A 17,403-nucleotide genomic window follows, 5' to 3' on the forward strand; every position below is an offset into this window, starting at 1 on the left:
ACTGAGTATGTTATTGTTTTCGTTTTGACACGTGAGAAGTGTCACGTGACTAGACAAATTAGGATCGTTAAAGTACATTCAAGTTGCATTTGTGGGTCCAGATTCATATGACGATTTAGGATATGGGTCCCACAAAATAAAACAACGGCCGTATGAAAAAAAAAAAAAAAAGTACAGGAATGCCGACAAATTAGTTGGGTTAAGTGAACACTGTCAATTTTAGGATGACTGTTTAAAACATGGCCATTTTTGTGATGTATTTAAAATTTATTATTTAACCTGATAGAGCAAGCTTCAGATATGTTTGTTCTTTATTGTTCTCCTCTTTTTCGTAGGGTAAATAAAACACTAAAAAAGGATCTCTTAAAACACTAAAAAAGGATCTCTTACATAAATTCTCATTAACATTATAAAATTAAAAAGAATAAAAATTGTAAAGAAATCATGTTTATCATCATATTTTCGTGAATCAGAATGAAGCTAGTCAAAATCGATTTTGAGTACTCATATCCGATTACAAGTTCATTGATTACTTCTGTTTTTTAATGATTATAGTACAATTTAAGTCATTTCAAGAATCAAGCGTAGCCGAGTAGATATAAGCCATCACAACAACTCTGTCATTATATAACTTGTGCAAAGTAGAAGTGGAGGTCGGTTAAATTTAAAGTGGCTAAATTTTTAATATTTGTAAATGCTGACTATATTTCAAATAATAACAGCACTAAGAGTGATTACCTATTGGGAGAATGACGTATACAATTAAGAATAGAGTATATTTGAAAATGTGATGATATTTTTTAGTTTACAAAACATAATAATAGATTTCTTACAAAACATATACGAAAAAAGGCTTGAAAAATTCGCTCAAAAAATTGTGTATGAAAACTGTATGAGATGTATATATCTCACTCAAGGCTTAAAAATTTCACTCAATATTTTGTGTATGAATACTGTATGAAATATGTATATCTCGCTGAAGTCTTGAAAATTTCGCTCAAAATGTTGTGTATGGAAATTGTATGAAATATGTACATCTTGCTCAAGGCTTAGAATTTTGACATTTTTCATGTATGAAAACTGTATAAAAATGGTATGAAATATGTCTATAACTGTATAAAATTTGTGTAAAGTTCATATTAGGGTTTAAAAATTTAATACAACTACAACAATACTGTATACAATTTTCATACAATATACATCCAAAAATCAACTTCAACAACATAGAAAATTGAAATTACAAGACCAACAACCAGAGAGGAGTAGACTTTCAATGTGCCGCTCTTTTTTATTTTTTATCGGTAAACAAGCAATCACTTTCCAACTTTTTTCAAACTTCAAACTTGGTGAAAATTAGTTCTTTAGATCTGCTATTCTATTCTTGTTCACTAAAATACCGAAGGTAACTTATTTCCAACTTCTAAAGTGAACAAGTATATTTGAAGACCTAATATGCACGAATTTAAAAGTTGGAAAGATGTTAGATACTACACTTTGCTCACACAAGATGGTTGGTGCCTAGGTCGGAGTTGCACCGTCAGCGGCGAGGTAGTGGGTGGGGAAGAAGAGTCGCTGTTGAGAGATGAAGAAATATGGGGTGAAGGAGAACAGGGAAGGGAAGGGTTGCATTTTAATTTTTCTAGATTTGTGCGTGAAGGAGAATGAGGAAGTGCAGCCCTTTTAATTTGTCAGATATGATATATTTTGTAATTTTATTGTTATATTTTGTAAATAAGGAAAAGTGTACCTATGTTTTGCAATATAGAGTCATAACTAGTATTATTAGGTTATTTTCCCTTACCTATTTCATTTCTACCAATTAGTATGCGTTTTGGACAATATTTTCAAGTTAAAAGGATGTACTTGGACACTTTAAAAAAAAAAAAAACTATTTGAAAATTAAAGTTGTATTTGTATATAAACTGCATTTTGAAAAGTAGTTCATGCGAAACTTAAAACTTTGGCACTATAAGTACTTGGAAACTCAAAATAGTTTTTAATGTTTAATTATCTTAACTAAAAAAATTGTTATCTATAGCAAATTTTTTTTATAACTTTAACATCTTGAACACAAAAATTGCAAGGGTAGGTGGGTTAATTAAAATATAAATTGTCACACACACACAAAATATAAATATTGCTTCCTCTATAAAAGGTCAAACAAACTCTGCTACCTCTGCTCCAAATTGGTTGAACTGAGACTCATAAAATTATTCTCAAGTATTCTCTGACCAACAAGAGAATAATTAAATTAATGATGCTTCTTCGTAGCTCTTCAAGTCCATTATTGAAGCAATATTATTCATGGCTACCACAATTATCCCCAGGACCAAAATACTTGTCAAGATCATCTACATCACTCTCAAGCTCATCACTAGATTCAGTACAAAAGATGTCCAGAGCTTTGTCTGAGACTGATCTTAAACTGTTCAATAGACCATCATCTTCAAGCAGTACTTGTTGCATGGCCATGCACAACATACTTCCTATCACAGTTGATGAAGAAACATATGAAGAGGAGAAAGAAGATAAGGTAGTGTTCATGAACTGTTAGATAATCTCATATCTGTTTGAGAGAGCATATTTTTATTTACTTAATTGTGTTTTCGGTACCCCCTCTCACGTACAGGCAAGAATTCTTTTCCATATGCTTAATTATGTCTTTGACATAGTACCCCTTCATGTGCTTTCCTGATTCATCTTTGCATGGGGTTTAATTATGTTTTCAACACGCCGCTCCCATGTGGCCTAAGTCTCATGCCAAATTTAAGTTGTATATAATGTTAACTTAGTGAAATTGTTTTTTCTACTATTAGGTCACCTCAGAGGATGTATAAGTAAGCTTCCTAAAACCATTGCTGCCTATTTTGATACTATATATTAAATTTAATGTAACATCTGATTATCCAAAAACTTAAACTGTTAGAAATAACTGTCTGCAGCAGGTAAGGCTGAATAATGGATTGATGTTGTTTCCGAATTATCGGTTGGAAACGGGTGAGGGGCGTGAAGTTGAGGAAGAGAAACACACGAGGGCGGTAGAGCTGGTGGTTGACGGCGGTGGAAGTGGTGGAGACGGTAGAGGAAAGAAATGTGGTGGTGGAGGTGGTGATGATTCTAATGGTGGAAATGGTGATGGTTTTGAGTGGGATTCAAATCATGGGAGTGATAGTACTGATTTGTATTACAAAAAGATGATTCAAGCTAATCCTGGGAATTCACTGCTTCTTGGAAATTATGCAAGATTCTTGAAAGAGGTACTAATATAGACTTGCATTTCTTTATTTTCTACCAACATAGATGCAGAAACTTGTGTTTTAGTTAGCAGTGCTTGAATGAACACAAAGTTTAAGAATTATGTTGTACATCAAAAGTATTCTTAGAACTTGTAATCCTATAAATCTATGTTATTACAATATTCTGCGGTTATAAGAGAATTCCATTATAAGAATATTATGGAAAATTTAGAGTTAAATAGTTGTCAAATACACAAAAATATTACGCTTTTCGCCCCAATTTATGTGATAGTGTTTGTTTGGACACAACATTTAAGAACTAAAGAAAGAGTTTTGAAACTTGCGATCAATACTAAGTCTTTATCATTTGTATGATTATAAATTATCTCATTAAAGGTTAAATGAATATTTTAAAATTAAATTGTTACTAATATAGAAAAAGTCATTTTCTTGAGAATGATCCCAAAAAAACAAAAAGAATTATCTCATAATTTGGAACAGAGAGAATACTATTTTATGTAGAACGGACTAAAACAAGTATCGTATAAAATGAAATAAAGGGTGCACTAAATCTTTTTGTCCCCTTTTTTTTTTTTTTTTTTTTTGGTTTTTGGCTGAAGTACATTCTGAGTAACTTGACCATAGAAGATTAGAAGTTCCTTTCATTTGTGCATATCGGTTTTGTACTATAAAAAGATTTATCCGTAGGTTTTAACTTGGTAAATGGTTTATAATAATTTAAAAGATTTTAGAAGTAAAGTATTATATAAATTGCCAAAATGAAAGCATGCGGAGATGTCCACGTACTCTGTTTCTAACAGTTGTTGATTTTGTAAATTGAAAACCAAACAGGTCCGTGGAAACTTTGTGAAAGCAGAAGAATATTGTGGGAGAGCAGTTTTGGCAAATCCAAGTGATGGAAATGTACTTTCATTATATGCTGATTTAATTTGGAGATCCCATAAAGATGCCTCTCGTGCTCAAAACTACTTTGAGAAAGCTGTTAAAGCTGCACCAGACGATTGGTAAGAATAATTCTTATATATAACATGAAGGGATTAACTAATTTTTACCTATATATTACTACTTGCAGTGTAAATAACTGTCGTCTGATTTATGAACAAGTTATACTATAGAATTAAAATATGGTAATTGTAATATGAGAACTAAATAATGATGAGATTATTTAGTGAACGGAAAAGGGTCATATTTACCCTTGCACTTTCAAAAAAGGGTTAAACATGCCCTTCGTTTAAGTATGGGGCTATAAATACCCTTACCGTTATACATTTGGTTCATTTTTGCCCTCAGCCTAACGGACCATCAGGCCCCACCAATAAAAGGGACACGTGGAGTTTATTAACACACATAACATTCCAGCTCATTTATCAAAATCAGATCCTTACCATAACCCATTTCCGTAGCCCGAACTCTTTGATTCCCTTATTCTAAAAGTTCTTGCTCTGTTACTCCAGAAATTCCATTTATATTGCTTTCAGTTATACATTTTGCTCAGTCAAAATTCTGTTTCTTCTTAGTGGGTTGGTCTGAATTCAAGGTACATTTTTTGGGTAAGAGGGAGTTAAGTAATTCATAATTTACTTTATTTTTGGTCTTATATTTTTCTAGTTAATTAACCAAATACCCATGACATTCAAAACATGGATTTTGAATTTTCAACATGATCTTATTTAATTAACCTCCAATTAGAAGATGACGAAAGTCAATTTCAAGTGAAATGGGGTCTTAGAACCATCATTCAAGGATCTTTATACTCCAAATAACTTCATATCGTACAACCCAATACACATCAAGCAAAAAAAAAAAAAAAAAATGCCAGCTTCCCCAAACTAAAATTTGGGTTTCTTAAAAATTGAATTATAACACTGTTTCAAATTCTGGACAGAGGTCATGGTAAGTTAAACCTTGAGCAAAGAACAAAATTTCGACCTTGTTAAACCTAAAATGGATAACAATTAAATTTATACGCGATGCTAAGGATATGTGGTTTAATTCAATACGAGATTAGATTACACAACAAACGAATCAATAAAATGAAATATATAGATCTGACCACGATGAATGGTGACCGGCCTCGGGGACTGAGAACCGAGGTCAAATCCTTATGATTGAATGTTAAATAGTAAGTAACAATGGGAACTTTAGAAAAGATGAATGAACTTAGATGATTATATTTCCTTGCTTAGCACATGATCTCTCCCTCTGCAAACAAATGGGGGCCTCCTCTTTATATAGTAGAAGAGTCCTAATCCAAGTACAATTCTAAGTAAGGAAAAGAATCTGTTGACAGCTATTGCCGGGATTGGTACCGAATATCCGGCTGAGGACGAATATTCTGGTCCTCTCATCATAGTGGTTAATCGCCTATTCATCCTGCCTCAATGTCTCGTTCCTGATGGAGCTTGGAGCCCTATCCTCGATAAACCGGTCTTATCCTGGTCGAGCATGATGAACATAACGTTCACATCGAGAAATCGAGCACATCCGTATCTTTGATTTTACCCGTATATAGATAGTCCCCCCATTTCCCGAGGTGAAATTTTGACTGCGGGAAATGGACTCAAATAGAGCTGGGCAGCTGCACCCATCTACCTAGGACAAGACCTTCTAGTCAACCCTTCACTCTACCCGATTCTAGGTCATTATTATTTAGCCGCCAAATCTTTCTTGGAAAGCCGCCCCTTGTCAGAGTCCTCGATCCACTACAAAACCCATTGGACTCTCCTCTATATAAAGCCCATGTTTCTTTCCTTTGTCCTGCATTTTTACTCTCTAACCCTAAACCTTGTTTCTCCAAAATCTTGTTGTGGTTGCATATCAAACTCACATCCTTACCCGATTTTTGGCTGTGATTCCTCATTGTTTGTCCCTACGTCTTTATCACGGTCATGGATTCTCTTCCATTACTAACTCAAGGTGAAGATCAGTCTCCGTCTCCTCCTCATTCTTCGCCTCTGCTGCCAACAGGGGCCATTGGTCCTGACGAGGAATTAGAGTTTCATGTTGCTAATACCGTCTCAATTCATCTTATTTCATCAGATCCGGGATGTGATTTGGTTCTGAAGGATGAACCAGATATGGACAGTTCCAATAAGATTTCATTCTTAAACAACAATCCATTTGTTGGTTTATTTCATCTATTCCATGACCGGAATAGGGGAGGATACATGTTACACTACGATTTTGAATCAGAAGAGAGATTTCAAGAAATGGTAGATCTATTATCCTTCCATCGGGATTTAAATACGCAAACGACTGCAAAATCTCTCACCATCTTGATTCGGTGGAGAATTTTGAATCCTGTATCGACGATGCCACCATTACCGTAGTCAGGGAAGACTGCAACTTAGGCGCAGATGTCGACGTTCGCCCTGTTGGGAATGGGGTAAAAATAAATCACCATGTTATTGGTTACTCGTTGTCATACACCTATCCTATCGCCATCGGGTTTTCTCTCCCTGTTCCTCGACTGATCGAGCACTTGTGTCGCCGGTATCGGATGTGCATCGGTCAAATCACTCCACAGATTTGGAGACTTGTGTACTACATCGAGATGTTGGCTAATATAGCCGGGATTCCCTTCACCCTTGATCATTTATTCATATATACATACCTCGGTGATCCGAGGGGGATTGTTCACCTACTTCCTAGGGGAAACCAAAGCCCGATTGACCCGAGGATGATTATGATCGGGGTGGCTTATCGGATTGTGATGATACGTACGGCTCAACTTCATCGTCCATCGTCCACCGATTTTCCAAAGATGTGAAACCCATCACCAAATCCGATTAAACCTGAGCTTGTTATAACTATCTTTGAATGGGTGGTTGCCCTTCTAGGAGCTTCCCGTAACTCAGGTCGTTCTTGGAGGAGAATGGCACCCGAAGGGTGGAAAGGCAAAAGCCACGGTAACTCTTAATCCGATCGCTTGACTTTCATTTCTCTGTATCGTATTTCAACCCAATGTATTTGATTTTCAGGACTTCCGACGAGAAAATCTTCGAAGGGAAAAACCGTAGCTGAAGACGTCGCTCGGGGAAGAAAAACATCGGTGCCGCCGAGGATACCTAGGCGTCGAGAGACTGGAAGCATCCCGGTTAGACATTCGGGGGTTGGCTCTCGGGTCCGAACTCGTCATATCATGAAGAACCGTAGAGAGATGGCTGTTGATAAACCCCCCTGACAATAGTACTTGATGAAGAGGATTTGCCGGAACCGAGTATCCCCGGTTCATCTGCTTCCGGTGAAGGTTTTGAGGATATCTAGACAGTGTTATGTACCATCGCAACATCCCACAGGATAGGCCGGAGTTCTCAACCTTTGGCTTACTATGCCGGTTAGGGGTGTTACTATTTTTCTTTCTTTTCCTTTTTAGTTTATAGCCGTAGAGTAAGGCCTTTTTCGCTTTTCTGATGGACCAATGTATCCGAGAAAGTCGGGGTTTTGCGAAGTGGAACAATCTTAATAGAATTTTGCGGATCAATTTTTTATCGTACTTCACTGAGTACTCTATTTGCGTTGTTTGAACTTGCGCTCTTGTATATGCCTTTGCAATATTTGATCAATTGTTATTTCGATCTGTCGGATACCTAAAAATGAAAAGCCTTGTTATCGACCGCCACGTTTGTATACTTTACTCTTTGTATTCGACCGTAATCGGTTCGGAACCGCATCCTTTGTGGTCGAACGACAACCTTACCTGATCATACTTGTATTGGTGCCAAGGCCCGACCTGGGCCTCATCAGGGCCTCTGCTACGGGGTTTTTGATATAGGAAAAAGGGGGCTTCAGGAACTTATTCGGGAAACAGGGTCGGAAATGACCGGGTTTGTTTACGTATGCCTTGACGATCTAGAGGCGTGATTCGGTTCCTTCTCCTGTACGCTTCCCATGGATAGATAAGATCAAGGTCAAATCCGTCGCATCGTTCTGACATCGGCACATGTCAAGACCCGGTTGGACGCGAAGACGGTTACGGAATGCGAACCGTCTCGGCCCCACTATATAAAAGCAAGCCTTCCTCTTTCACTTTTTCACTTTTCTAATTTTTACCAAGAAAATTTTTACCTTTGTGTATTTGAATACGCAAATCTTCATATCTTCATACCTTCATACATTCATATCTGTTCTTCATCTTATCTTCAAACCTTTATACAAATCTTCATACCTTCATATTTCCGTAACAATGAGCAAATCTTCAAAAACGAAGACCGGCGAGACCTCCTCGGCCCCAAAATCGGAGCCGGTATTGACGGATTTTATCCCACAAGATTACGCGACCATCAGGGATTTCAAGGTTGAGAAGCCTTCTCAACAAGGGGATCAAAATGTGCGACATATCAGATTATTTGTGCACGATATCCCCGAGTAAACTTGAATAGGTCACAAAAGATTATGGGTGGAAGGGTATAGAGGTCGTTATTCCCGACTAGACCGAAGCTATAACGACCCATGTGGAAGGGTATTTGAGCGTTTATACCTACCTTTTTACGTTTAGTCCACTTGATCCCGTGATAGTGGATTTTTGCAAGCGGTATGATATTTGCCTCGGTCAAATCCATCCGTCATTTTGGAGAATCGTTGTAGTCCTCCGTTACTTTACTACGAACGTGAATATTCCTTTCATGGTTAATCATCTCCTCCCCCTATATAGTCCCTGGGTATTTCAAGAAGGTATGATTAAACTCACCAAACGGGCCAAAAAATCCCCTTTCTCCAGCCACGATGAAGATAGGAACTGAGGCTGGCAGGGAAGATTTGTCCGAGTCAGAGTCGAGGATTTGATCCCTGCAGACAAGTTGCCATTTCTTGAGAAATGGAACTCAAACCGTAAGTAACTTTCACTTCGGTATAGTTTGGTCGTATTCCTGACCCCTAGCTTGTACTACCACTTGACTTTGTTTATATGCTTACAGCAATTGCTTGAACCCTTAATGCGGTTCCTAGTATCGATGAATGGATCGGGAAGGTCTGTTCTTAGTTTATTTATGCCGATGGCAATTGGCAAAAGTTGTCCCGGTCCCGATGGGAGGCCGTGAATCACGGTATGTTTTGCTCCGCCTTCTTATGCATTATTTTATGATTGGAAGGTTTGACTCGTTCTTCTTCCCTTGCAGGTCTTTCAAAGGCAACCCGAGTTCGGGGACAGGATGATGAGGAGGCTTTGGTTGATGAAGCGAGCATCGAGGCTCCCAGCCAGGGCCAACCCTTGAAACCTCCTACTCAGCGTCAAACCGGGGGAGGGGCCACCGAGGAAGATAAGGTCGAGAAGAGGAGAAAGCGGTCCTCCGAATCTTCTCGTGCTCCTTCCGAGATCAACAAAAGACCAAAGCTTATCATCAAGGAGCCCTCCACCGAAGGTGCACGGGCACGGGTTCTGGATGCCGATGCCCTCGACTTACTCAAGAGTCAATCTGATGACGAAGTCCCTGCGTTGGTCAGGCGTCGGCCTTCCAACGAAGATATCAATCAAGAGCTGGAAAGCTCGTCTAAAACCACTCCACCTTTGGTGGAAAGTTCACACCAGGAGCCATTGGGCTCGAGCAAAGATGTCCCGAACGTCGGTGTGTTCACAAATGCTGCTACCGAACCTCTATCCACACGAGATTCGGGGTGTCATACTATCACGACCGCTGGATCGAGGGCAGCGCCTTTCGCTTCGGGCTTGAAGGTACCTTGTATTCCGCCTTTATATGGTATAGGTTCTGTCCTTCCAATTCAGGCTGTGGCTTCGGCTGAGACCATTATTTGCATACAGGACTCGCCTCCTCGAGCAGCTGATATTCCATCAGACGGTGCTGCGGCTAAAGGCAAGATGGTTAAAGATCCAGTAGGACCAGGAGAGGTATTTGGCCATCGGACTGACAGAGATGACATCCCGGCCACGGGCTATTCGGGATTCGAAAACTTGCCAATCCCTGTGGCCAATCAATTTGGTGTCAATTCAGGCCCTAGATTGGAGAAAACTTTTTCGGCCCCCAGCGTAGACTCGAGATGAAAAAGGCAGGTCTCGTTTAAGGTACCGGCCGATATGAACATGTTGTCGGGCCCAGTCGGGGGTGGCCAGCTATCTGTACCCTCTAGTGACCGAAGAGGATCGGAAGAAAATATCGGAGGTCAGCGAATCTTTCCTTTTCAATAAGGCCTAACATGCTTTGAACCGGGTATATCTTGTTTCTTTTGTTTTTACGCTTAACTTTATTTGCTTACTAGCGAACAATTAACAATTGTTTTTCTTCCTTTTTTAGGCCTCTGTACTTCATCATGCAAGCTTTCACCGACTTAGTATGGGGGTGGACCGTCTTAAGGCGGAGCTCGAGAAGAAGACTCAGGATGCGGATGCACTCAGGGATCTTTACGGGTAGAAATTAAAGTATATCTCGAGTTTTTTCGACCCCTCTATCCTTCAGTCGGATCTGGTGGCGGCCCGAAAAAAGGTTGCCGAGGCCAAACAGAAGCATGATCGGTTAGCAGAGAAAGTAAGGGCTTTCAAAGTTCATAATAAGCCATTATCAGCCGATGCTAACGTTTCCTTCTCAGGCCTGGGCTTATGTTACTCAGATTGACCAACTTAGGGCAGAACTGGATGAGATCAAACCCGAGCTTGATAACTTTAAAGAAAAAATGACTATTGCTATCACCGAGCGGGATGCTCTCAAGGAACAACTTCGGGTGATGTCGGAGCAAGCTGCCGAACTTCGGTCAAAACTCGCTTCGGCCGAGTTGGAGCGTGATGGCCTTGCCTTGGATATTGCCGATCTGCGGTCAAAACATAACAAAGCCCTGGGCGAAATTTCGAGTTATGACAGTATGTTGGTTCAGCATAAAGCTGATGTGACCGCTGCTGAGAAGGCTAGCGATACTCGGGACGAATACATGCGGTGTTATCCCAAAGGGAGACCCTCGAAGAGATTCAAGCCACCGAGATAGATTTGACAGATCTACTCGAGAAGGCTAAGGAGTTTGAAGCAGAAGCGAAGGTCGTGTATGACCCTGAGGAGTCGGATAGCTACCTCGAGGGTGATGCTGTAAGCTCGGATGAAGATTAGGCTTAGGGGCCTTATATTTCTTTTTGGACTCAAAGCCGTGTATCGGCGCCTCTGTAAATCTTTGACTTTATATATAAGAAGATGTGTTTAAGAATTCAAATATTCATTGGCTCGGTTTACTGTTTGTCCGATATGCGCCATTGCCTTAGCATGTAAATTTAAAGTGACATTGACTTGTTCTTGAGTGTGTGTGATATGCGAAAGGCCTTATTTGTGATCTTAGACGTCTCTGAGTCGCACAACGTGATTGTTTTTAGACCATAGTATTTAACTGTTTAGATCGTAGTCTTTTAGGCTAACGCATTTCGAATTTCATATATTTGGAGGTCCGGTTTCGGTGACACGCAAACATGCAATATTAGATATTTTGAGGAAGTTCCTCGTTTTTGTTGATGGAAACGGAAATAAATTTACAATAATTTCCGTGGCAAGAACAAGCTAATTGGACACGATTCAATCGATCGTTTGGTCCCCTTACATCAAATCCTATCGTTCAAGCCTTGGCTTTACATAGGTATCGATTAACCCCGAGTATGATAGTCTCCTAGTACTTGAGTTCGAAGTGTGAGAGCTCAGGTTCAATTGAGCTGATATAGGTAATCTCTAGTCCCCGGTTCTTGACCGGTCTTCTATATTTTAGTAGCACGCTGTACGGCGCTGCCTCATTAAAAACCTTGCCGGAAAACCCACTTCGGGACAAAACCGATCGAAGGGAAAAAGAGTGCAGCACGTGCTTTCAGTCCTAAGTCTATGACTTCTCGGCTTCTATTGTGCTGCTTCCGATGTCCACTTCGATGTATGCCTGCATGTTTAAATCAAAGAGAACAGAAAACAAAAAGTTATATGTACCTTTAGCAATAGTATCGTTTTAGGTGTGCCACGTTCTAGTTGTTTGGAAGCTGTACTTCATTTCCATTCTCGAGTTGGTTAGGATCCTTTCCTAGTTATGCTAGTGACTTTGTAAGGCCCTTCCCAGTTCGGACCCAATTTTCCTTCGTTGAGGTTCTTGGTGTGAAGTGTGACCTTCCTCAAGACCAAGTCCCCAATCTGAAAGTGCCTAAGGTTAGCCCTTTGGTTATAATATCTTTGCATCCTTTGCTTTTAAGCTGCTAACCGGACGTAGGCGGCTTCTCTCTTTTCGTCCACGAGATTCAGACTAGCAGACATCGCTTCGAGGTTCGAGTCTTTAGTAGCATGTTGAAATCTTAAACTTGGTTCACCGACCTCGACGGGTATTAGAGCCTCGGTTCCATATACCAGGGAGAATGGCGTTTCCCCGGTACTTGATCTCACCGTAGTGCGATAGGCCCATAAGACCTCGGGTAAAATCTCCTTCCATCGGTGTTTAGAGTCGGTCAGCCTTTTCTTTAAAAAAGTATAATCTTGTTTGTTGACTCAGTTTGGCCATTAGCGCTCCGGTGGTACGGGATGGACAAGATCTTTTTGATCTTGTATTCTTCGAAGAACTTGCTGACTTTGTTCCCTATGAACTGTTTCCCGTTATCACATGCGATTTCCGCTGGTACCCTAAATCGACAAATTATATGGTCATAAATGAAGTCAATGACTTCCTTTTCCCTGACCCTTTCAAGTGCCTGCGCTTCAACCCATTTAGAGAAATAATCAGTCATAAGTAAAATAAAATGTGCCTTACCTGGGGCCCAGGGCAAAGGCCCTACTATGTCCATTCCCCATTTCATGAATGGCCATGGAGAAAGGACCGGATGAAGCTCTTCCCCCGGTTGGTGTATCGACGGGGCGTGCCTTTGGCATTCGTTGCATTTTCAAATGAAGGTTTTGGTGTCTTTCTCCATCTCGTTCCAGTAGTAACCCACCCTGATCAGCTTGCGGACCAGTAAGTCGGCTCCCGAGTGGTTTCCACAAATCCCCTCGTGAATTTCCCTCATAGCATAGTCGATTTCTCCCGGCCCCAAACATCTTGCTAAAGGGCCGTAAAACGATCTTCGGTATAGCTGACCGTCGACCAAACAAAATCTGGCTGCTTTGGTTCGAAGGGCCCTCGAGTCTTTGGCATCGGGTGGTAGCTTCCCTGTTTGAAGATAGTCTATGTATTGGTTTCTCCAATCCCAAGTGAAGCTGGTTGAATTTATCTCAGCGTGGCCGGTCTCGATGATGGAACTCATTAGCTGTACCACAGTGCCGGAATTAAACTCTTCCGATTCTACCGATGACCCCAGGTTTGCCAGAGCATCGGCCTCGTTATTTTGGTCCCGAGGCACGTGTTCGAGTGTCCATTCCTTGAATCTACGAAGGACCACCTGTAGTTTTTCTACATATCTCCGCATTCGGTCGTCTTTGACCTCGAATGTACCGTTCAATTGGTTGACCACCAAGAGGGAATCGCATTTAGCCTCAATGATTTCGGCTCCCAAGCTCTTTGCTAGTTCTAGACCTGCAATCATAGCCTCATATTCGGCTTCATTGTTAGTCAAATGAATAGATCTAATAGACTATCTTATTATGTCACTAGGTTGTGGTTTGAGAACGATCCCCAACCCGGACCCTTTCATATTGGAAGCACCGTCCGTGTATAAGGTCCAGACTCCCGAACTAGTTCCCGAAGTGAGGAGTAGTTCTTTATCGACTTCGGGGATCATGGCCGGCGTGAAGTCGGCCACGAAGTCTGCTAGTATTTGGGATTTAATAGCAGTCCGGGGTCTATATTCAATATCGTACCCGCTAATCTCGACAGCCCATTTTGCTAACCGGCCCGAGAGTTCGGGTTTATGCATGATATTCCTCAATAGGTATGATGTTACGACACATATAGGATGGCATTGAAAGTAAGGTTTTAACTTTCTAGATGCACTCAATAAAGCTAATGCAAGTTTTTCTAAGTGCGGGTATCGGGTTTCAGCATCACCTAGGGTCCTACTTATATAGTAAACTGGGTATTGCGTACCTTCTTCTTCTCGAACCAGGACACCACTTACCGCTATCTCGGACATCGCCAAGTATAGGTACAACTGCTCATTCGCCTTTGGTGTGTGTAGCAAAGGTGGGCTCGATAAGTGCTTCTTGAGTTCAACCAAGGCCTTCTGACACTCGGGGGTCCAGGCGAAGTTGGTCTTTTTCTTTAGCAATGAGAAGAACCGATGGCTTTTGTCCGAGGATCTGGAAATGAATCGGCTCAGGGCGGCTATGCGTCCGGTCAACCTTTGCACCCCTTTGATGTTGTTTACTACTTTGATATCTTCAATTGCCTTTATCTTGTCTAGGTTGATCTCAATTCCCCGATTCGATACCATGAATCCGAGAAACTAACCCGAACCGACGCCGAAGGCACACTTTTTCGGGTTTAGCTTCATGTTGTATTTTCTTAATATGTCGAAAGTTTCCTGCAAATACTTTAAATGGTCCTCTGCTCGCAGGGACTTAACAACCATGTCATCTATATAAACTTCCATTGATTTTCCTATTTGGTGTTCGAACATGCGGTTGACTAGCCGCTGATAGGTAGCACCGGTATTTTTCAAACCGAAAGGCATTACATTATAGCAATATGTGTCAAATCTAGTCACGAAAGAGGTTTTTTCTCAGTCCCCCGGGTCCATCTGTATTTGATTGTACCTGGAGTAGGCATCGAGGAAACTCAATGTGTCGTGACTAGCCGTAGCATCAATCATACGATCGATCTTTGGGCAAAGGAAATGAATCCTTCAGGCAAGCCTTATTTAAATCTTTATAGTTTATACACATTCTGAATTTGTTCCCCTTTTTGGGCACCATGACAACATTAGCTAACCAGTTCGGGTATTTAGCTTCCCGAACGGATCCTATTTTAAGGAGTTTGGATATCTCATCTTTGATGAACGCATGCTTGACCTCGGGTTGTGGCCTTCGCTTTTGTTTGACTGGAGGGAAACTCGGGTCTAGACTCAATTTGTGTGCTGTCACTTCCGGTGGGATACCTGTCATGTCTAAATGGGACCAGGCAAAGCAATCGGAGTTATTTATAAGAAATTCAATAAATTTTTTCGTGAGCTCGGAGGTTAACCCCTTGCCCAGATATACCTTCCTGTCCGGCAGATGAACGAATAGTATGACTTGCTCGAGTTCTTCGACTGTGGATTTAGTGGCATCTGAATCATCGGGCACCACAAAGGACCTCGGAACTCCGAAATCTAACTCTTCATCTGGTGTGTTCCTATCCCGATCTTCCGAGGACCCCGGGATCGGAATCTGTGATTGCTATTTGCATTTTCCCCTCGTTTTTATCTTTTCGTCGTAACAACTTCTTCGATCGCGAACTGCCGTCTTACCATGAACGCTTTTGACCGCGAACGGGAATTTCTCATAGTTGAGGGAACCGCTTTCGTACGAGGTGAATCCATGTCTTCCCAATAATGCATTGTATCCCATATCTCCTATCACATAAAATTTTCCGCGCGTAGTTCCGGCCGTGTTGATCGGTAAGGTGATCTCACCCTTGGTCGTTTCGCAGGCCATGTTGAATCCGTTGAGGACTCGTACTGCAAGCACGATCTAGTCTAGTAGTCCCAGCTGCTCGATGACTCTCCATTGGATGATATTAGCCGAGCTACCTGGATCAATCAGCACACATTTAATTCTAAATTTATTGAAAAGGACAGATATTACGAGTGCGTCGTTATGAGGCTGAACGATGACTTCCATGTCCTCATCACTGAACGAGATGGGACCATCGCGGTCATAACTCCGAATACGTTTTTCTCTTGTTATGGAAACTTTGGTACGTTTCACTAATGTCCCTAGGGGAACGTCCGTTCCTCCCATGATCATGTGGATCACTTGCTGAGGCTCTTCCGGCCTATCCTGCTTGTTGGCGTCCACGTTCTTGAAGTGAGTTTTGGCTTGTTCACTTAAGAACTCTCGAAGGTGCCCTAAATTAAATAGACGAGCCACTTCTTCTCTTAACTGTAGAAAATCTTCGGTTCGATGACCGTGGGTGTGATGGTATTTGCAGATCAAGCTTTTATAATTTTTTTCAGGATTGGACTGGATTGGCCTTGGGTGCCTTGTCTCCCTATTGCAAATAACGGCCGCTGCTATGGTTGCTACATGGACGCAAAAATTATACTCGGACAATCTTGGGATTTCTTTATTCCCCGAGGGTCTATCGACAACATTTTTGTTCATCAATCCACGATTATTTGGGCCTCGATCGCTCCTTCTATCATTCTTACTCGGTTCGACGTTGCGCCCGTTACCCCTTCGATCAGGTGGATAAGGCTGATACCTGTCATATGAGGGTCTCAACTTTTGATCTGTTGTTCTCCTGGATTGATCATTCCCTTTACGAGGGCGCCATGATACCGAGGAGGCTCTTAAAATCTTATCATCTTCGACCCTGATCTCCGATTGATACCTGTTGTGTACATCAGCCTAAGCGATTGCCGAGTAGTCCACCAGATTTTGCTTTAGCTCCATAGATGTAATCGAGCTTTTGAGTTGAGCCCCTGAGTAAAAGCCTGAACGACCCAATCATCAGTGACCGGAGGTAAGTCCATACGCTCCATTTGAAATCGGGCCACAAACTCGCGGAGGGTTTCATCATCTCGCTGCTTAACGTTGAACAAATCCGATTTTCGGGTTTCGACCTTAATGGCTCCGGCATGAGCTTTGACAAAAGCATCCGCAAGCATGGCAAATGAGTCAATCGAATGTTCAGGCAAGTTGTGATATCATATCATTGCTCTCTTGGACAGGGTTTCCCTGAACTTTTTAAGTAGCACCGACTCCCTCTCGTCCTCGGCGAGATCATTGCCTTTAATAGCGCATATGTATGCAGTCACGTGCTCGTTTGGGTCGGTAGTCCCGTTATACTTTGGGATATCGGGCATATGAAACCTCTTCGGGATCGGCTTCGGCGCAGCGCTTGGAGGAAAGGGCATTTGGATGAATTTTTTCGAATCTGGTCCCTTCAACACCGAAGGTGCCCCAGGAATTTGGTCGACCCTTGCGTTATAATTCTCCATCTTCTTGTCGTTTGCCTCTATCTTCTTTTCCCCGGATTCTACTCATTTTGTCAGCTCTTCGAGCATCCTTATCAGCTCAACATTTTGCCCGAGGTTGTTCCCGTCATTTCCAGCAATGTG

At 41.4% G+C, this 17,403-nt stretch overlaps 1 protein-coding gene across 2 annotated transcripts; it reads left to right on the forward strand.

The window, feature by feature from the left end:
- Positions 1 to 2,156: 2,156 nt before the first annotated feature.
- On the forward strand, positions 2,157 to 4,295 carry LOC132045646 (uncharacterized). Of its 2 annotated transcripts, none has more exons than XM_059436227.1 (3): positions 2,157 to 2,533; positions 2,946 to 3,257; positions 4,089 to 4,295. In XM_059436227.1, the coding sequence occupies exons 1-3, from the start codon at positions 2,255 to 2,257 to the stop codon at positions 4,263 to 4,265; spliced, it is 768 nt and encodes a 255-aa protein (XP_059292210.1). In that variant the 5' UTR covers positions 2,157 to 2,254; the 3' UTR covers positions 4,266 to 4,295. The 2 variants fall into 2 exon arrangements, with proteins under 2 accessions (XP_059292210.1, XP_059292209.1); XM_059436226.1 differs by having other exon boundaries at positions 2,943 to 3,257; positions 4,089 to 4,294.
- The last annotated feature ends 13,108 nt before the right edge of the window (positions 4,296 to 17,403 follow it).

The sequence above is a fragment of the Lycium ferocissimum genome, unplaced genomic scaffold (genome assembly GCF_029784015.1).
Source record: "Lycium ferocissimum isolate CSIRO_LF1 unplaced genomic scaffold, AGI_CSIRO_Lferr_CH_V1 ctg7483, whole genome shotgun sequence".
Classification (NCBI taxonomy): Eukaryota; Viridiplantae; Streptophyta; class Magnoliopsida; order Solanales; family Solanaceae; genus Lycium; species Lycium ferocissimum.

What these genes read in the sequence shown, in the direction of transcription:
- LOC132045646 (XM_059436226.1), top strand. Translation starts at nt 2,255, where the DNA reads ATGATGCTTCTTCGTAGCTCTTCAAGTCCATTATTGAAGCAATATTAT. An exon ending in AAGAGGAGAAAGAAGATAAG is followed by an intron (nt 2,534 to 2,942) that starts GTAGTGTTCATG and finishes AACTGTCTGCAG; the next exon opens with CAGGTAAGGCTGAATAATGG. An exon ending in ATGCAAGATTCTTGAAAGAG is followed by an intron (nt 3,258 to 4,088) that starts GTACTAATATAG and finishes AAAACCAAACAG; the next exon opens with GTCCGTGGAAACTTTGTGAA.